General features: G+C 48.8%; 2 protein-coding genes across 4 annotated transcripts in view; both read left to right on the top strand.

Moving 5' to 3' along the window:
* Positions 1–3,388, top strand: part of RBM41 (RNA binding motif protein 41) — a 43,813-nt gene extending 40,425 nt beyond the window's left edge. The window contains exon 7 of the mRNA XM_043973895.1: positions 943–3,388. Coding sequence (XP_043829830.1) covers positions 943–1,109 — 167 coding nt within the window. The 3' untranslated portion in view covers positions 1,110–3,388. The remainder of the gene's footprint in view (positions 1–942) is intronic.
* A 2,630-nt stretch (positions 3,389–6,018) lies between these two features.
* The window catches only part of MORC4 (MORC family CW-type zinc finger 4), a 46,523-nt gene continuing 31,780 nt past the window's right edge, over positions 6,019–20,761 (top strand). For 2 of the 3 annotated variants that reach the window (XM_043974877.1, XM_043974875.1), the window contains exons 1-2: positions 6,019–6,225; positions 10,412–10,540. The gene's annotated coding sequence lies outside the window, so the exon portion shown is untranslated. The remainder of the gene's footprint in view (positions 6,226–10,411; positions 10,541–20,761) is intronic. The other variant, XM_043974876.1, reaches the window with a different exon arrangement.

Genomic DNA, 20,761 nt, shown 5'->3' with positions numbered 1-20,761 from the left:
GTCCTGTTTGAGAACAAAGGACAAACAACAGACCTGGTGTTTCAATAGATTGTAAGCTCCTCGAGGGCAGGAACTATTTGTTTTTTTGTTTTTTTGTCTTTGTATCCTTGGTGCCCAGCTTAACAAGTGCTTGATTGATTGATTGCTGTGTCTTTTGTTTTGCTGATTTTTGGGGTCATAAATGGATGAAAGTCTATGACTCTAAAGTTCTAGTGAAGAAAGGGACACACAAAGAGCCAGAAATGGAAGGTGGTTAAGAAGCCTGTTATATAGCTGTGATGGTTGATGAAGTTTCCGGCTTCCAAGATCTCTGCCATCCCTTCAAACCGCCTTTGCTTTGAGGAGCACTCCTTTAGGAAATGCAGATGCATGTCAGACCCGGTTTTTTGGTTTCGTTGCATTTTCTTAAGTAACTGATTTCTGTACACAATTAGTTCTGTCTTAGATTTCTCCTATAGTGGACCGTCCACATCTGTTTCTTCTTTTGTATGCCCAAACGCATCTGTGATCTCATCGATGTGGACATTCCCTCCGACAGTACAGATTGCAACCCACCTCTGGCTGCCTGTTCATGTCTTCCCAGAAGTTCATCGCAGGAGGTCCATCCACTGTGTGCGGGGAACCTTCCTCAATTTCTCTTGACATTGTGAAGATGCTAATGGAATCCACGAACTGTTTGCTTTTTCTTTCACCACATGATGGGCCCATCTTTTCCTCTGGTGCCTTTCTTTGACTCCTTTTGTACTGACAGAAAAATTGGAGAGGGCCTCAAGCTTCCAATTACATTGAAATGCTGGCGAACATTATTATCAAAAGGGGCCAGCTAACCTTGGGCCTGCCAATCAACCCTAATATAATAATATAAAATTCCCCCAGTCCAGTTCAGTCCGTGGAATCAAGTTGTTGAGCCTTTTGGTAAATTCTTTTTGTTTTCTCTTTTAGATTTGGAGATGGCCCAGCAGGCATTGCTGCTGGTGAATGGGTACAACCTCCTGGGGAAAACCCTGGTGATAGAGTTTGGAAAAAACAAGACGCAGCTGTCGGGGCTTCAGTCAGCCTCTCCCATCCCGTGTGCGGCAGATAGCACGACAGAACGTGATGGGAGCTAAAAGAGAAATGGACCAGGGTCCTTACGTGTTCTCGCTTGTATTTGCAACTCACTTCTAGGGTCTGTATATAAAGAACCATCTCATAGGAGAGAGTGATTAGAAAGCACCTAAGACAGTCCTTTTCAAGTGTTCATTATGGGTAACTTTTGGAAACATTTCCCTCAATGAGAGACCATGTGGGCTAGAGGAGACACTGAGAATAAAGTTTGCCCTCCTTCTCCCCCTCCCCAGGGTAAGATCGCCTTGTTATCAAGTTGTTTCCGTTTGGTCTTCGTAGATTGCCTGCTACCTTCCAGAGGCTGACCAAACTTCCCAGCCTGTCTCCTGTTAGCCACAGGGGAAGGGCATGGGTCTCGCTCAGCCCCACCTCCTCTAAGTCCCCCCTCCCCCCAAAGCAGGAGAGCTACCAGCTCCAAAGTGTATTTAATTTGTATATCTCATCTCCCCAGCTAAACCATATGCACCTTGAGGGCAGGGACCATGTGTTATGTTTCTGTGTCTCCCTCTTTTGTGCCTAGCACAGTGCCCTGTACATAGTAGATTTGTGGGTGATGGGATTGATTCCATAACAACCTAAGAGGCCCTTAGAGCATCACCCCCTTTGAAGGCCTATACCCTTTGGGACCCTGGCCCCCACAAGCAGCTTTCTCCCTTAGCTTTGCCCAGTGGCTTGGCTCCCTCTTAAGTTTGCCAAGCCTGCTCTGAGGGAGTTGGCTGAAGATACAGATGCCCAGGGCGGACTTGCAACTTCTTTGCTACCCTGCTGGCCTGGACACAATTCCCCCACGTGCCATCCTTATTTTCAGACTAGAATAACACCTTTCCATGGGGCAGGCCTTCTTCCAGTCTGCATTCAAACAGGTTGCCTCCTTTGCTTATAATGCATTCCGCATCCAGGGCCCGGACTAGCAGTTCTGGTGTCCATGATCAGATTGTATCCCTTAGTCCCTCGTCCAGGGCAAGATTAGCTCCCCCAAAAGCAAAAGCAGATTCCAAACCAGCCCTTGGGAACTGAGGGGAGGGCAAGAGTAGTGTTGGTGGCTATGGCCAGTCCAGAGAGCTCTAGGACAACAAGCAGCGAGACGATCCTGCCCCTAGTCTCCCAGTCAATTTCTTGTGGGACCCATCTTTTCCCGAGATCCCACTCGCTCTGTCCTCCCACTAGAACACTTGTCCACCTAGATGAACTAGCCATTCCTCCAGGACCAAACAGTCTATCCCACTCCCCCCGCCCCCCAACAACCCTAATCCAAGGATTTCTTCCTCTCTCAGTGTCCTGGGAACAGCCAATCAGGAGCCAAAATTCAAAGCACCCTGGGGAAGGTGGGAAAAGGGAATTTGTGGCCAAGAGAATATGGGAAGCCAGGAAAGTTTTCACAAATGATGGGCACAGACAAGACTCATCAAACCATGGCTATGTGTATACTATTTTGTGATGTACCAACACAACTGTACTGTGTCGTGGGCAGATACCTGTTTGTGTATTAGGCTTGGTACATTATGTGAATGTGTGTCCATGAGTGTTTGTATATCTGTGGAGAGGTGGTAGGGGGTGTGTTTTTGGTTTCTTTTGTTCCCCAACCGGGATGCAAGGGCCCCTGCTCGCTTTTCTCCCGGAAGTGTCTGTGATTTAGCGGGTACTCTTCCATGTCCAGGGGGCCCCTTCCTGGAAGGGTGCTTTCTAGTGTTTCCCCATTTTTGTGTTCAGAGAGCAGCCCTCAGCTAGTTACTCCTCTCTTCCCTCCTCCAACTGTCTCAGAAATGTCCTGTGTGTCACAGATATTAGAACATATTAGAGAAATAGGGATATGTAGAGAAACAGTTTGCTTGAAACTTAGTTACAACAAACAAATACAGTTTAAACGATCAGTAGTTGGGTCCAGCAATCAGAGCGGCCCCATCACAGCGAGCAAGAGGTTGTTACCTTTGTATTGGGCTTCTGTTCTCTGACAAGCTTAAGGAGATGTGACTAGACAGCAGTTCATGTGAAAAAGATCTTGAACGGATTAGTTCAGTGAGTGACCAATGGTGACTTCAGAGGCCTGACAGTGAAGTACACCTCCAACCTCTCTGCAGGGAGGTGGTGGCCTCTAGGTGTGGAATGAGGCATACACTTGCAGATGTGGCCAATATGTTGATTTGTTTTGCTTGACTGTACTTATTTGTTACAAGGGAAGGTTCCATTGTGGGGCGTGGGTGGGGGGAGTCATTGAGAAGTGACAACGATGTTAAAAAAAATAAAGAGCTTCAATAAAGCATTTAAAAAGGAAAAAAAAAAACCTGATCTTGATGTTTTACTGAGCCACAAGCTCAGTGTGAGCTGCATGTGACATGGCCACCCAAAATGTGACTATTATCTTGGGCTCCACTGAGGGAGATGCAATGTCCACTATGGGGGGAATGAACATCCAGAGCATTGTGTCCAGTTGATGGGGGCGGGGTTAATTGATTAAATCGATCGTGAGGCATCCCAAAAGAATTATAAGACTCAGTGACTCCGTTTCCCAAGTTTTATTGCAATACTGTGCTGACCACAGGGAGTATCACCCAAAGGAGACAGGTGTCTCAAATAGAAAAGAAAGATGGTTATGTTTATAATCAGAAAATAATTGATCATCTCATTATCCTAATCTCCACCTTAAGGAGGTACAGGGGAGGGCCTATTCTAATTTGGAGTTCCTGGGGGCTTGAGCCAACCCCCAAAGTGGGTACCTTTTTCCTTGGAGGTGTGTTTTGGGGGTTTACGTGTCATAAGGTGAACTTAAGGACAAATTTGGCCTTTTTTGCGCATGTTCCCAAGGACATGCTTAAACTTGTCAATCTCAAGAGGGTCTCTGTGTTTATGGTATCTTAAGATCTGGTTTCTAGGTGCCCTATCATCTAGGAATATTAATGGCTATTAATGGTTAATGGTCCCTGGTTACTGTCTCTGTTGATAGTGAGGGTTGATATGCACAAACCCTCTTGGTTACTGTAAGAAAACAAACCTTAGTTTCTCTGTTAACCCTTTTAGGTACTATTGATAGGTTATCTGTTAACCCTTTTAGCCTCCTCCATCACAGTTGTGGGGGCCACCCTTTGGGAAGGATGGGGACAAAGTAGAGGAAGGCCAGTGGGCAACCAAGACTGAAAAAATTCAGACCATGCTGTATGAGGTTCAATGGAAGAAAATGGAGAAGAAAAGACTTAGGAGGGAGAGGTATTTGAAGCTGTGTATTTGAAGGAAGAGAGAGTAGAGACCTCTTTTCCTTGACCCCAGACGATGGATGGGATCTACAGAAAAGCAGATTGTGGCTTAAATTAAGAAGGGAAGTAGAGTGAGATTAAAAGGAGATTAGTTTAAAAAAAAAACCCACTACTTTAAAAGCCTTTTGAGTGTTTGTCATCAAGGATGACCCAGAAGTATCATGTTGTGGTGGCCAGAGAGCCACTATGACTTACTGTCTGGGTGAATCTGGGCAAGTTGCTTAAAACAGGGCTTCTTGACTTGGGCTCTGTGGACTTAATATTTTCATGACTATATTTCAATATAACTGGGGTCCTTTGTTATCTTGAGGTATCTTGGGCATTTCCAAACATGATTCCGAGGGGGGCGGTCCATGACACACACCAAAAAAGTTAAGAACCCCAGTTCTTGGGTTGTAAGTCGCAGAGAAGGTGTTGGGCCTGCTTTGGTAGAGTTTCCTCGTGCGAGTTCCCTATGCTAATGAAATCACTGGTCTAGTCTCTACCCCTAGAAGAGCAGACTTTTTCTGAGCTATCCTAAGAAGGAAGGAGCTGTGGAATAATGGAATGAATGCCTCAGGCGGGGGCCTCGATGTTAGAGAGAGGATACCCGATGCTAGGGATAGTTGAATTAGGTGGTTTTTGAGGTTCCTTGCATGCATATGGGGCCCAGAGGTTAGATGGCTTTCTGAGTCCCATGCAAATGAGTTAGGAGCAGAGTTAGAATCAGAACCTCGGCTTTCTGATGTTGCCTGGATTTTAGAAACTAATCGAGGTGGTTGTTCTGATCTAAAAGATCGGCTTTCTCGGCTCCGAACGTGCGACCGATACTATCGAACAAACCTAAAGTATCCAGTCGGGAGGGTGCCTGGGAGTTAGCATAAACAAATGACCACATGGGGGAGGAGTTTGGGCAATTGACTTGCTCAGCAATGGCTTGCACCGAGGAGGCATCCCCGCGGAAGATTGCTCAAGTAGCGGTGGGACCCGGATTAAGTCACTTCACCTCTCCAGGGTGGTACTTTTAGTACCTGAAAATGGGGCGTGGGTGTTGGCCATCCTGACCTCGAACACCACACTGCCCCTCCTGAATGGGGGGGGGGGGAGGATTTGAACACAGTGCTCTGTCAGAGCCCCCCCCCCCCACATACATACACATACATACACATACACCCCCGTCCCTAATTTATGGATGAAAAACTGAGGTTCGGACAGATGGGAGCGGTGGGGGAGGGGAGGGCTTTGGAGCCAGGGTTTACAATATCGCTTACCCCAGTAGGCTCCTCCCTTCCCCCCTCTCTCCTTCCTTCCTCCCTCCCTCCCTCCCTCCTTCCTTCCTCTCCTCCCTCCCTCCCTCCTCTTCCTCTCTCCTCCTTCCCTCTTCCTATCCTTCCTTCCATCTCTCTCCCCTCCCTTCGGGGCGTCGCGGCCCCCCAGGCACACACGGGGCGGCTGCCAGCCGCGGCGGGCCGCGGGGACGTGCCGCCCAGGGGCCCAGGCGGGCTCGGCCCCAGCCCAGCCCAGCTCCTCCTTCCTGCCTTTCCCAGCTGGGAGCCAGAAGGAGGAAAGGCGAGGCCCCGCCCCCGGCCCCGCCCCCGCCGGCCTTGGCCTTGCCCCTGAGCGAGGTGGGGGGGGGGAGGGACGGGTTTCAGCGGGAGGGAGGAAGGGAAAGAGAGAGAGAGAGAGAGAGAGAGGGAGAAAGAGAAGGAGAGAGGGGGAGAGAGGGAGAGCGGGAGGCGGCGAGAGGCGAGCCCGGGCGGGCGGGCGGCAGGTGGGCTCGGGCCGCCTCGCGGGCACAGGTGAGCCCCGGGGACCTGCACAGCACCGCCCTCAGGCCCACGTGGCCCCCCTTCGGTGCCCTCGCCGAGCTGCCAGGTGAGCGCCCTGCCAGGTAGGTGAGCGAGGAGCGGGCGCCAGGGGCCGGGGGCCGGGGCCCCCCTTTCCCCCGGCGGGCTGGGGCGCGGGCGCGGGCGCGGGGGCCCGGGCCGGGGCGGGGCGGGGCGGCGCGGCACCCGGGCCGCCTCTAGGTGTACTGGGCGCTCCGGAATAGGCTGGCTGCCGGCCCGCAGCCGAGGCGAGAAGAGCACATAACGGGCGCAGGGCAGGCGGCCGCCCAGCGGGGCGAGTGTAAACTGAAGCCTGGCGCGGGGGGAGGGGGCGGGGGGAGGGGAGGGGGAGGGGCGGGGAGCCCGAGACCCGGAGAGAAGGGAGAGAGAGCGAGAGACGCGGGGGGGGAGGGGCGGGGAGGAGGAGGGCGGGGGAGGAGCGGGGAGCGGGGCCGGGGGCCGCGGAGGGGCGGGGGGGAGCGAGGGGGCCCGGAGCAGGAAAGAGCTGGGAGGGAGCGGGCGGCGCTCAACTGTTTGAACAAGAGGCCCGGCCTGCCAGGTGAACCTGCGCAGCTCCGGTGCCTGGGGGCTGGGGTGGGGAGGGAGCCAGCTGGGGCCCAGAGAGGCCGGGGAGAGGGGAGAGGAGCCCCAGCCCGCCGGGCGCTGCCCCCGTTCCTGGCCCCTCCTGGCCCCACCTAGTCAGTCAACTAGCGTTTAGGAAGCACCCACTGCTGGCCGGCCATTCAACTTACAATTAGGAAGCACCCACTGCTGGCCGGGCCTTGGAAAGAACTCCGAAGACTTAAATAAAACCGCCTCTGCCTTCAAGAAGTTTCTGTTCTATGGAAGAGAGAACTTCAAAGTGGGCAAGAGCATTTATTAAGGGCCTACTGTGTGCCAGGCCCTAAGGATGGCAAGGCAGAAGACGGACCTTGCTCTCGAGGAACTCCCGGCATGCCGACAACTAAGTACAGACAATCTCTAGGCAGGGATCTATTAGAGATGGTCGACAGTGAGAAAGCACTGGGATTAAGGGGGAAAGCCCGAGGCTTCTTGTAGGAGGTGGGATTTTTAATATACATATAGCCTATATACAAATGAGAATTTTCATGTCAAAAACAAGGTTTATATGTGGAATATGCCAAATAAATACAAGGGGTTTTTTGGGCGGGGGAAGGGAAGGCACTAGGAACGGGACACGAAGAAAGACTTGTGCTAGAACAGCTGTTCCAAAGTGTGGAACAAGGATCCCTGCGGAGCCCCGGAACTTTTCCGGGGTACAGGAGGGCAAAACCATTTTCATGATAATGGAAGACATTTTCATTTCTAATATGGCAAATACCAACAGGTGTGATTCACATAAATAAAAGCTCTTTGTCGGGAGGGGAATCCTTAGTTATTTTATTTTTTTTTTTTAGCGAGGCAATTGGGGTTAAGTGACTTGCCCAGGGTCACACAGCTAGTAAGTGTCGAGTGTCTGAGGCCGGATTTGAACTCAGGTCCTCCTGACTCCAGGGCCGGTGCTCTATCCACTGCGCCACCTAGCTGCCCCATCCTTAGTTATTTTTAAGAGTGTAAAGGTGAGGGACAGCTAGGTGGCGCAGTGGACAGAGCACCGGCCCTGGAGTCAGGAGGACCTGAGTTCAAATTCGGCCTCAGACACTCGACACTTAACTAGCTGTGTGACTCTGGACAAGTCACTTAACCCTCATTGCCCCCCCACCCCCACCCCAAGTGTAAAGAGGTTCTGAGTCCAAAAAATTGAGAACAGCTTTTCTCCTAGGTGGCCCTGGGGCTGAGAAGGAAAGGAAAGGAGGGATTCGTAGAGGGTTAGTGTTAGGATTGGGGGGGGGCGGGGGGGATAAAGGGAGAGTACTCTCCGGTCAAGGGGGACAACATGAGCAATAGCACACAAAAGATGAGATGTCACAGGTGAGGGATAAGAGGCAGAGAGTGTATAGAGGGAATAATATAGTGGTTTCCAAACCCTGGGCGTCCAAATGATGGTCCAAGGGCTTTGCACTGAATATTCTTTAAATGGCTCCTTAAGCTGTAAGTGACTGCCTGATTGTGTTACAAATATATTTTGTATCTATACAGGCACCTCCCACCCCAGGGATCCACCACACTTTTGTTGTTATTGTTGAAGTTGATTCAAAGAACAAAAACAATTGGAGACCACTGGAGTCATGTATAATGAGGCTAGAATGGTAGGCCTGATGGAGTCAGGTAGTGAAGGGCTATAAATGCCAAACAGAGGATTTGATTCTTGGAGGTAATAGGGAACCCCTGGAGTTTGTTGAGCAGAGGAATAACCTGGTCACACCCATGCTTTTTTCTACTTACCTTTTCTTTTTCTTTTTTCTTTTTTGGTTGGGCAATGAGGTTTAAGTGACTTGCCCAGGCTCACACAGCTAGTAAGTGTCAAGTGTCTGAGGCCGAATTTGAACTCAGGTCCTCCTGACTCCAGGGCTGGTGCTCTATCTACTGCACCACCTAGCTGCCCCCTCCTACTTACCTTTTCAATGCAGCCATTAGGGACGTTAGACAAACTATGGGGTGTAATGGTAGGTCATGAACATACCCAGAGGTCTAAAAGTTTCATCCCCTTGAGAAACTTAAACTCTGATTGGTTGTTCCTATCCTAGACTGTGTATAGATAATCCCCAAATTGTGTGTGTCCACTTGGGATGTTTTTTTCCGCCTTTTGGGGTGTCCAGTGGTCTGAGAGTTCCCATTTCAGAGGTAAGCCCTTTGTTGAAAGCTACCTTGGAAGCTGGACAACGCTATGGACTCCCCCTCCTGTTTTTGGAATAGATGACCTCACTCCTCAGACTAATGCGAAGACCAGACCTAAAAAGAGATGTGCTTACTCAATTTCTATGCTGGACTGCTGTCTGTCTTAGGGTCAGAAGAGGCAATTAAATGGCTCTGACTTAAAAGGAGTGAATCTCAGATTTCCTTCTGTCCCAACTCCTCCTAGACTATGATCGAGATGACGATCTTAACAAAGATCTTGTTTAAGCAGAAGAAATGATCATTTTTCCTATTGAAAATGAGATTTGTCTAAGGTGAAATAAGACAACATAGGATCGATTATAGCCAAATTGTTTTTACCTTTGCTCACCGGCATCCTTTTCCCAAAGGTGCATCAGTGAAATGGCCGAGTCAGGCAGTAAGAGGGAAGAAAAATCCAAGTGTTTGGGGCCTTAGGAAAGTGACCGACCCCACCCCCAGAATGGATTTTTTCCAGGAGGGAGCACGCCTGGTGACTAAATGAAATGCACAAATGGGTTTCATAGTTGCCCTGCCACCTGACCACACACAATCCATCGAGTCTTCTTAGGGTCTCTTGGCTGCCCCTGCCCCCCAGCCCTTGTCCCTCTTCACAGCTGTCCTTTAGGCAGCTCATTTCCCAACTTTCCACCGGCCCCACATCTGAAGCAATGCCAGCAAATGATGAGCCACAGCCCAGTAAAGGCAAAGAGTCATCAAGGGCTGACAAAACACGAGATGATGAAGAGTAGGTTAAGAGACTCACAGTGGCGAGATGAACTCATTTGAGTTAGTGTCAAGTAGCACTTGGTGTCAGAAAAGAAATCTATGCAGAGAGCAAGTGAGAAGACTGGTGATAATGAAGTGGACTTGAAAATCCTCAGAGTGGCGGAATAAATGAGGTCACCCAAGAAAAAAGTATAGAGCAGCAGAAGGAAATCAAGGCCAGGGAGCTGTGAGATAAGAGTTGGCCTTGATTCCTTTCTCTTGGGACAGAAGTTTCCCAACCTCCTTTGGTCTAATATGCCATTTGCTTTTCAGAAAACTTTCCCATACCTTCTGTTTGGTATGAAAGGAAATAAATTCTAGAGTTTCCCATGCATGTGCATTAAAATATACAATAGACTGATTAATCTCAGAAGAATAATAGAATTTTTTGCCACTCATTCCCTGTCTCCTCCCTGGAAGAACACATACCTCGGGTTGAGAATTCCCTGTCTTAGAAGAAGGAGCAAATCCTGATCATCTGAGAAGAATACTGAATAGTAAATATCCAGTTGGTAACCATTTATTAAGCACCTACTATATGCCAGGCACTGTGCTAAGCACTGGTTCAGATAGCTACTTCCTTAGTGTAACCCTTTGCATCTTTCATACACCCAGCGATTTAGGCAAATGCCAGGGAGAGGTCTGAATAAGTGTGTGAAGGGACAGCTGAGACTGGCATCTTGTCTCAGAGTTTCCTGTCTTTTGCAGACAATGCCACAGATGCCAGGGGATCGGCCCACATGCTCTGCATAGAAGTCGAGGGGGTCAAGAATGAGCTTCTACCTGTCCTGATAATGGTGGTGGAATGACACCTCGGGACCTGTACCGAATGCTCAGGTAACAAGACATCTTTCTTCTTCCTCATATCTTGGCACATTTAATGGGTTCTGGTTAAAGCTTTAACATTTCACCTTTATTTGTCAGGGTTTGGTATTCATTCCCCAAAGTCCTTTCCTAACCCCTTTGATTCCACAACTACTCATTATGATACAAAAGGCACTATGATAGGCCCAAAGGGATAGAGATAAAGCATTATCAACCAGCCTATCAACAAGCGGTTGTCTATGTGCCAGACACAAAAGTGAAGCAATCCTTGTCCTCAGAGAGCTTACATTCTAAAGGGGGGAGATAACTTGTATATATGTGCATGTCCACACAGACACACAAAATACACAGAGGATAATAGAGAGTTAGAGCTGGAAAGACATTGGGAGGTCACCTAGTCCAAAGCCTCCATTTTACAGAGGAGGAAATTGAAGCCCGGAGAACTGAAATGACTTGGCCAAAGCCATCCAGGTGAGATTGGAGCCCCAGGGCCTGTGATGAATGGTGCAATTTGTTTCTTGCCACGTTGTATGTACAGGAGGAGGAGGAGCTGGCCTTGGACGCTCACAGCGTCACAGATTTCAAGCTGGGAGGGTCCAACCTCTCATTTGACAAAGAAATCAAAATTGAGGCCCAGAAAGCCCTCAGAGATTCAAATCTAGCTGAGGGATGAGATAAGTACAAAAAGAACTTGGTCAAGGGTACAAGGGGAAGGGTTGGCCTTGGTCAGGAGAAAGCCAGTTCAGCCTTTGAGACTAAGCAGTGTTCCAAGATTTGCAGAAAACTGAGGCATGAAAATTCAATGATTGAGAAACCAAGACATTGTCGGAACTGACGCTAGAAACCTGTGCTCTGTCCCTGCTGCCTTTATCCCATAGCATCGTAGATTGAGCTGCAAGGGCCCTCAGGCCCACCCCCTCATTTTACAGAGGGAGAAACAGAGGCCCAGGTTGAGGAAGGCACTTGTCCCAGCTCACACCTAGGATTCCAGAAGTAAAACTGGAAAGGCTCTCAGGGATAAGCTAGTCCAACCCCCTCATTTACAGAGGAGGAAACTGAGACACACGGAAGGGACTTGCCCAAGGTCACAAAGATAGTGTCAAAGGTAGGACTTGAGCCTAGGCCCTCCGATTCCAGAGCCAGTGATCTTTCTGCTGCTGCACAATTATTTTTCCTTCTACTTAGAAGCGGTGATTAGATTGTTTAGAACTCATTACTATCAAGATCCGGGTGGCCAGTGCTAGGCCTCAGGGCTGGATTACCTGAGCCCCAATCTGGCCTCAGACACTTCCTAGCACTTTGTGTCTCAGCCTCCATTTCCTCATCTATGAAATGGGCTTAATTGATAGTAGCACCTGCCTTACCTTACCTTAGTTGAGAATTAAGTGAGATAATATTGGTAAAATGCTTCGAAGACCTTAAAGTGATTCATAAATGCTAGTTATTAGTATTGTTATTGATTTGAATCCACAGTGTCTCTTCTCATGTGGGTTTAGGGCTCATTTCGAGAGGCTGTGGAATCACCAGGCCTCATCACTCCCCCAGAACCTCCACCTATGTATACGTACATACTCTCTGTGTCAAAGAAACCCAAATTGAAGTGAAATCTCAGTTCTTCCAAAAATACATTTTGTTTTCAGCAGGTTAGAGAGTGAAGGATGGGGAGTGCAGGGGGTCTAGGGAGGCCTGTTCTTTAGTTAGGACACTAGAAATGTTGTGTGAGGCCTTCCCTCAGCCAGGACAGGAGTGGAGGAGGGTGCCCTTGGTCCCTGGCCCAGAGACCCAACCCACCAGAGGCTGAGATACGGCACAACCCCTCAGACACACTCAGAAAAGCCAGAGCAGTCTCATATCCTTGGCCCCCATGATGCTCTTCTGGGAGCTTGGAAAAAAATGTATGGATGCCTTTTATTTCTGAATATATGCCCTGCCTTTCCCGGTCCCAGCGAGACATCCCTTGTAACAAGGAATAACAAAGTAGGAGGGGGAAAAACCAGCCCCGCAAAACTAACCAATGCGGCAGTTGTATCTGCTGGTGTGTATGCACTGTTCCACACCCATAGTCCCCAGCTCTGCAGAGACACAAGGAGGTTCATTTTCTCCACTCTGCTCAAGGGCCAGGTTTGTTCAGTCTCATTTGACAAGTCTGGACAGTGTGCCAGACACGGTGCTGGGCCTGGGGATGCAGAGGCAAAAGTGAAACAGGCCAGAAGGGGAAGTTGTGGGGGAGGCCAGGGGTGTGTGGGGGGAGGCACAGGGCAGGGGCAGCCCCGAATTTTGGCTGAGATTTGTTCTTTCATTGCTGTTGTCATACTTATTGTGTGTATGCTCCTGGTAACTTTGAAATTTTAAAAGAAAAATCAAAATGCTCACTATAACTTTTAAATAAAAATTATCTCTTTCCCCCCCACTCTTTCCCCCCTCTTCTCCTCCCTTCCCCCATTCTTTGTCTCCTCTTTCTCTCTCTCTCTTATTCTTTTCCTCCTCTTCTCCCATTTCCCTCTTCTCTCCCTCTTCACCCTCTGCCGCTTCCTCTCCTCCTTTCTTCCTCCCCATTTTCCTCTTTCTCCTTTCATTCCCCTGTCTTCTTCCTCTTTTCCCACTTCTTCCCTTCCCCCTCTCCCCCTTCATCCCCCCTCTTCCTCTTTCCTGTCCCTTTCCCTCCTCATCCCTCCTCTTCCTCCTCACCATTTCCTCTCCTCCTTTCCCCACTCATGCCCCTCCTTGTCCCCCTTTTCTTCCTCCTTTTTCTCCTCCATTCCCCCTCCTCCTTTCCCCTCTCCCCCTCCTCCCTTCCTCCTCCCTGTCCCCCTCCCCCCTTTTCCCCCTCCTCCCCCTCCTCCCCCTCTTCCTCTTCCCTATTTCCTCTCCTCCTTTCCTCCCTCATCCCCCTCCTTGTTCCCCTTCTCTTCCTCCTTTTCCTCCTCCATTCCCCCCTCCTCCTTTCCCCTCTCCCCCTCCTCCCTGTCCCCCCTTCCCTTTCCCCTTCATACCCCTTCTCTTCTTCCTCCTCCTCCTCTTCCCCTTTCCCTCCCCCCTCAATCAGGAGGCTTCAGCTACCCTGTTTCTCACAACAAACAAGGCAGGGCTCTGCCCTGCTCCTCTCAGATCCACTGGAGTGCTAGATGCAATGGGCACATGTCCCCGGACCACACGCCTCCCAAGCAGAAAAGCTGGGCCTAACACGAGGCTGCCTAAAGGTTATGTCTCTGGAGCTCTCAGAATCTAGGAAGACTTTTCCCTATTCCAGCTGATGCTTAGCTTGTCATGCCAAAGGCACCCCTTGCTAAGTACCCTGCATGCTGTTGGCCACTTAAAAAAAAAGCTTTAAATTCAGAACCTAAACACCAAAAAGGAGCGTTTCTATATGCCGGGCCGAACCGTGAGAGAGGCCGCCCCGTGAGACTGCAAATCTCCATTTCTTCTTGCTTGCTTTTTCCAAAAAAAAGGATGCAATAAATTCCACACGTCACTTTCAAAACTGTCCTGCTCGTCTTTGCTTCCTCCTGAACTTCCTTCTGCTCTCTCTCTGTCAGTCAACAAGCATCTCAGAAGCACTTCCTGGGTGTTAGCTCCCTTACTAAGGATCCCGAGAAAGGCAAAAGCCTGGGAGCCGCCTCCAAGGAGCACACAACTTGCAGACAGCTCATCACAGACTGGATACATGTCCACAGTGCAAATGGGAGGTGACCTCAGAGGGATGGGACTAGCTGTGGGGGGCAGGCCTCGAGCATGCTGGGATTTGAGGCTCGGAGGTACGCCTGCAGCAATGTGTTCACAGACCAGCCAGGACACTGGTGTCACAGGATCAGAGTATGTGGGAGGGAGCCAGGTGGAAGAAGACCCGAAAGACAAGAGGGGGCCAAGATGGGAAGAGGTGTAAATTCAAATTGAGGATTTGCTCTTTGATCCTGTAGATAATAGGGAGCCACTTGAGTGTGTTGAGTAAGAAGGATGACACAGTCAGATTTGCCCTTTGGGAAAATCCCTTTGGCAGTTGAATTGGAGTGGAGAGACATGAGGAGGCAGGGGAGAGTCCACAGAAGGGCGTCCGCACCAGGCCAGAGGAGAGAAGGGGACATCTCCGAGAGGTGCTGTGAAGGTAGAAAAGACAACGAATGGGTGGCAACAGATTGGACATGGGAGGTAAGAGAGTGTGAGGAGTCCAAGATGACAGTGAGATGGTGGACCCTGGGTGGCTGGAAGGATGGCATCATGTTAGCCAGCAATCAGGAAGTTGGGAAGATGATGGGGGCTGTTTTAGACATGTCGAGTTTGAGATGGCTGGAGGATGGCCTTTCTGAGGTGTCCAAAAGATGATTAGTGCTGCCCGACTGGAGTTTAGCAGAGAGGTTAGGGCTTGATTTGGCCTTCTGAGAATCATCTACAGAGAGTTGATAATTGAACCCTTGGGAGCTCATGATGTCACCAAAGAGACATGGTGTAGAGCAAAGCTTCTTAAACTGGATTGAGTCGAAGACCCCATATGGGGTTGAGTAGATGAATGTGGGGGTCATGAAAAATTTGACGACAGTAAAAGGTATCTGAACGTGCAATAACCAATGTGTGTGTGTGTGTGTATATATATATTATATATATATATACACACACACACACACATACACACACACCTATATACCCGATGTTGCATAAAAATTTCTTGGGTAAAAAAGGGTCACAAGTGGCAAAAATTTAAGAAGCCCTGGTTTAGAGGGAGAATACCCAGTACAGAGCTTTGGGGGATACCCAACTTTGGTGGATGTGACCTAGACAAAGATCTAGCAATGGAGGCTGAGGAGCAGTTTTTATGGCCACCTTTTGTTTAGCCTTACTACTGCTAATTCTCCTCTATCCTCCCTGCCCCCCCCCATTAAAAATCGAGAGAAAGGGGAAAAAACCCAGCCAAGAAACAGAGCCAAGCAAAACAAATCCACCCATTGGCTAGGTCCAAAAATAGGCCCCTGCATCTTGTGTCCATGAGCTGCATATCGGGAGGTGATAAGATGTTCTCCCGGGACACAGCTGATCACTGTTTCAGTCCGAGTTCTTAGGTCTCTCAGAGTTGTTCATTACAGTGTTGCTGTCCTTGTAGAAATTTTTCCCCTGGTTCCGTTCACTTCTGTGTCAGCTCATACCACCCAGACACTTTCTCAGAAAATGTGTTTTCATTTCTAGTGGAGCAATATTATTCCATTATATTCACATACCAGGCTCCACTACCCCACTGGACTTGTAGGCAGGGTGATCAGCCCTGCTGGTCATGCTCTGGACCCCCAGGTTTTCTACACTGACCTCTGCCATGTGAGGTTGGCCCTCTGGATCACTGAGGTTCAGAGCACTGGATGTTCAACACCCTCTATAGCATCTCACTAGGACAGCCCAAGGCCAGGAACTCTGAGCTCTGGTTATAGAAGCCATGACAAATACACCATTGGCCACTGCCAATCCCTGGGACTTCCCAATTCCCCACCCAGACCCAGGGCCATGTAGGCTCCATGTATCTCCAGCCCATTGCTGATCATGCTGGGAAGCTCTTCTGGTGGCCCCCTTTCCTAGTGTCCTTGGGCTTACTTTTCATGTACATTTTTTTGGGCGGGGCAATGGGGGTTAAGTGACTTGCCCAGGGTCACACGGCTAGTAAGTGTCAAGTATCTGAGGCTGGATTTGAACTCAGGTCCTCCTGAATCCAGGGCCAGTGCTTTATCCACTGCACCACCTAGCTGCCCCCTTTTCATGTACTTTTTTCACTGACTTTGACACTGTTCATCACCCTCTTCTCCTGGGTGCTCATATCTCTCCAGGTTCTAATGATCCCACTCTCTCCTGGTTCTCTTCCTCCCCGTCTGACTTCTTTGCTGGATCTTCCTCCGAGTCATGCCCACTGACTCTGATTGTCCCCCAGGGCTCTTATCTTGGTACCTCTTCTCCCTCTATGTTATTTCTCATGGTCATCTCAACAGCTCTCATGGATTCAGTTATCATCTCTATGCTCATTATTCTCACATCTACTTGTCTGTCCAGCCCTCACTTCTCTCCCGACCTCTGGTCTTACATCTCCAAGCACCTAGCAGATATCTCAAACTGAATGTCTGGTAGACGTCTTAAACTCAACATGTCCCAAACTGACCTCAGTATCTTTCCCCTCTAAGCCTCATCCCTTCCAAACATCCCTGTCACTGTCCGTCATCCTCCCATTTTCCGGGCCTACGACCTATGTGACAGCCTCAACCCCTCACTTTCTCATCCTTCCATATCTAGTCTGTTACCAAATCCTGCTGATTTTACCTTCACGACATCTCTCCAATGTGCCCCCTTCTCTCCTCTGACACTGTCATCACCCTGGTGTAGACCCTCATCACCTCACACCTGGACCATTGCAGTGGCTGCTGGTTGGTGTGTTGGCCTGCCTCAGTCTCCCTCCTCGCTCTAGTCCATCCTCTACTCAGCCTCTAAAAGGGCCAGTCTGACCATGTCACCTCCCCCCACCCCACTATCCAGTCCCGTGGCTCCCTGTTGCCTCCAGGATCCAATATAGAATGCTCTGTTTGGCACTCAAGGCCCTTCATGACTCAGCCCCCCTCCTACCTTTCCATCGTCCTCATACCTCACTCCCCCCACCCCTTCATACAATGGCTTCCGCATGATGCTCCATCTCCTGATTCTGGGCATCTCCCCTGGTTGGCCCCATGCCTGGAAGACTCTCCCTCTTCCTTCCTGCCTCCTGGCTTCCCTGGCTTTCTTCAAGGCCCCACCCAAATCTCACCTTCTAGCGGAAGCCTGACCCCACCCCTTTTAATTCTAGTTGATCCCATCTAGAGCTAGTGGCACACAGTTATTTGCATGTTGTCTCTTCTACAGAGGGCTTGGCTTTTCCCTGTCTTTGTATCCAAAATTTTTCCCCTCTCTCCCTCCCTAAGCCAGCAAGCAATCTGATATAGGTTATACGGTACAATCATGTTCAACACATTTCCACATTAGTCATGTCGTGAAAGAAAAATCGGAACAAAAGGGAAAAACCACGAGAAAGAAAAAACAAAGAATAGTGAAAACAATCTGGTTCAATCTGCATTCAGAACCCACAGTTCTTTTTTCTGGATGTGGAGAGCATTCTCCATCATGAGTCCTTGGGAATTGTCTTGCTGAGAAGAGCTACGTCTATCACAATTGAGCATCTGATTGGATTTCTTGATCATTTTTCGGCCTTGGGTGAATCTCAGTTTTTTTTGCTAGAGTAGGTGTTTGGGAGCTGGCAGCCATTTTGGCCAGAAGTGTGATTGACCATGAAAATACTCCCCTGTCTTCCCCTACCCTTACCCCATGTGCCCCAAGAGAACATATTAAGAGGCAGTAGAGGGGCAGCTAGGTGGTGCAGTAGATAGAGCACTGGCCCTGGATTCAGGAGGACCTGAGTTCAAATCCGGCCTCAGACACTTGACACTTACTAGCTGTGTGACCCTGGACAAGTCACGTAACCCCAATTGCCCCGCAATGGGCAAGTCACTTAACCCCAATTGCCTCACCAAAAAAAAAAAAGAGGCAGTAGAAAGGGTGCTAACTTTGGAGGTAGAGGACCCAGGTTCAAATTCTTAACCCCTGCCACAATGTGACCCTGGGCAAGGTACTTCCCTTCCTGGGCCCCAGTTTTCTCCTTAGTAAAATGAAGAGGTTGGACTAGGTGGCCTCTGAGGTCACTTCTAGCCCTAGATCTAGGATCTTATGTATGACCTTGGGCAAATCCCTTCCCTGGGCCTCAGTTTCCCCATCTATAAAATGGCTCCAGGTCTCTGACCTAATGAACAGTTTTTTTCTTTTTCCTTGTCTTCAGCCATGCCTTCAGTATCACAACCCCCCCTCCCCCAAGCATCTGCAACATCTTTGTTAGTTTGTATAGCACATGTTCCCAACTAGGGCAGGACTAAGAGGTTAGAGTAGGATGGCTGATGGGGGTGGGGGTGGGGGCAGGGAGGGAGAATCCTTCTCTGGGTGGTTCACTTTTTCCATTGCTGCCAATGGGGAAATCAGAAATATTTCAAAATCAGTGCTTTCTTCTTGAGAAATCCCTGGTATTTCATACATAGCAAGCACATTTGTCCAGTGTTAAAGTTATTTCCTGAACATTCAATGTGTTGTACTTCATGAACAAGAACGTTTTAATAATGTTTCCATTTAATTTTTTATTTAATTTTACATTTCAGTTTACCTTTTGTTTTTATAATACCTTCATTGTCGAAGGCATCTCTCTACTGTAAGACATCCCTTATAACAAAAAATTAGAAAAGAGTTTGGGGAAAAAAGACAGTTCTATAAAACTTAACCCATGGGGGCAGCTAGATGGCGCAGTGGATAAAGCACTGGCCCTGGATTCAGGAGAACCTGTCTTCAAATCCGGCCTCAGACACTTGACACTTACTAGCTGTGTGACCCTGGGCAAGTCACTTAACCCCCATTGCCCTGAAAAACAACAACAACAACAACAACAAAAACTTAACCCATATATCAATTGAATCTGACTGTGTATGCAGTGTTCCATGCCCATAGCCCCTCACCTTTGCAAAGCCATGCATTTGTTAATGTCTTCTTTGAGACCAAGCTTGGCTATTGTAATTATGCTACATTTCCTTCTCTTCTCTTCTCTTCTTTTGCTATGAAGAAACACATTGGAAACTTTCTGTCAGTAGGACATATGCCTTAAGTTTCCTTTTCCAGTAGAGGGTATAAACTAGATGCCCCCATCTCCAGCCTCTTGCCAGAGCTCTTTAAGCCCAGGGGCATGTGTGTGGGCTCCAACCCTCACATCAAACAGAGCCCAGTCGGGTGACTCCTTGTTAAAGGGATATCCACACCGTCAGGCCACTAGGGGGCTGAAGCAGCCAGCCCATGTTCCTGAGAATCCTCCAAGTGCCCGCACAACTTTGAAAAGTAAATGGGAAAGTTCTGAGGTGGCACAGCACTTCCTGTTCTAGCATCTGTGGCGTCAGACAAGACCGAGCCAAGCACAGGCCTTTACCCATAGTAAGCAATTGATTAATAAGTGTTTGGGGAATTCTTCCTTCTGGCCATCTTGGTTGATGCTTTGGGTTTTACCGAAATGCTTTATTTTCCTTCTCTTTCTTCTCTAGTCTCTGTTGCTGGGGACAGTGGCTGGCTGAGTAGGTGAACAGGGAGAGGACAGGGCTCCATGGGTGAAGGGTAATGAAGCCACGAATGACGATTATATGAATTTCCCTCTAAGCCCGGAAAAATGGGCTGTCAGGAGCCTTCAATCACGTTATCTGCCAGAGTTATGGTGATGGTCCCCAAGCAAAGGGCCTTCCATGTGTCTAGGGAGCCGATTCTCCATTTCTATTGAAGACATTCTGGTCAGGCTCCTCAAATCAATCAATAAACATTTACTAGTCACCTACTATGCGCCAAGAACTGGAGAAACCAATACCAAAATGAAATAAATGGGTCCTGTCCTCAAGGAGATTATATTGTTGAGTGGAAACCCTGGAAGCTGGAGGGAGCACAGGCTTCTAGGTCTAGAGCTGACAGGCACCTCAGAGGCCCTCATTTTACAGATCAAGAAACCAAGGCCCAGGGAAGGTTACACAGGTTAGAAGCAGCAGGACAAATCCCTTCCCCTCCCTGGCCCTCTATTTCAAAGCTTCTTTCTTTCCTTCTTTCTTTCTTTCTTTCTTTCTTTCCTTCTTTCTTTCTTTCTTTCTTTCTTTCTTTCTTTCTTTCTTTCTTTCTTTCTTTCTTTCTTTCTTTCTTTCTTTCTTTCTTTCTTTCTTTCTTTCCTTCTTTCTTTCTTTTTTTGCACGGCAATGAGGGTTAAGTGACTTGCCCAGGGTCACACAGCTAGTAAGTGTCAAGTGTCTGAAGCTAGATTTGAACTCAGGTCCTCCTAAATCCAGGGCTGGTGCTTTATCCACTGCGCCACCTAGCAGCCCCTTCAAAGCTTCTTAAACTATGGCTTGAGACCCCATATGGAGTAACTGAATGTGGGGGTCATAAAAAATTTGGCAACAGTAAAAGGTTTCTGAATGGGTAACGACCCCCCCCCTCTCTACACACACACATATACACACATACACATAAATACACATATGTATGCATACATGCCAGCCCATTTTCTGACCTGAGAGGGAAATTCATAGATAGAAAGATGGATAGATAGATAGATAGAAAGAAAGATAGAAAGATAGATAGATAGAAAGATAGATAGATAGACAGACAGACAGATAGATG

Source organism: Dromiciops gliroides, chromosome X (genome assembly GCF_019393635.1).
Source record: "Dromiciops gliroides isolate mDroGli1 chromosome X, mDroGli1.pri, whole genome shotgun sequence".
In the NCBI taxonomy this organism is placed as follows: Eukaryota; Metazoa; Chordata; class Mammalia; order Microbiotheria; family Microbiotheriidae; genus Dromiciops; species Dromiciops gliroides.
The sequence above is the reverse complement of the archived record's forward strand: the minus strand, read 5'-3'. Positions and strand labels throughout refer to the sequence as shown.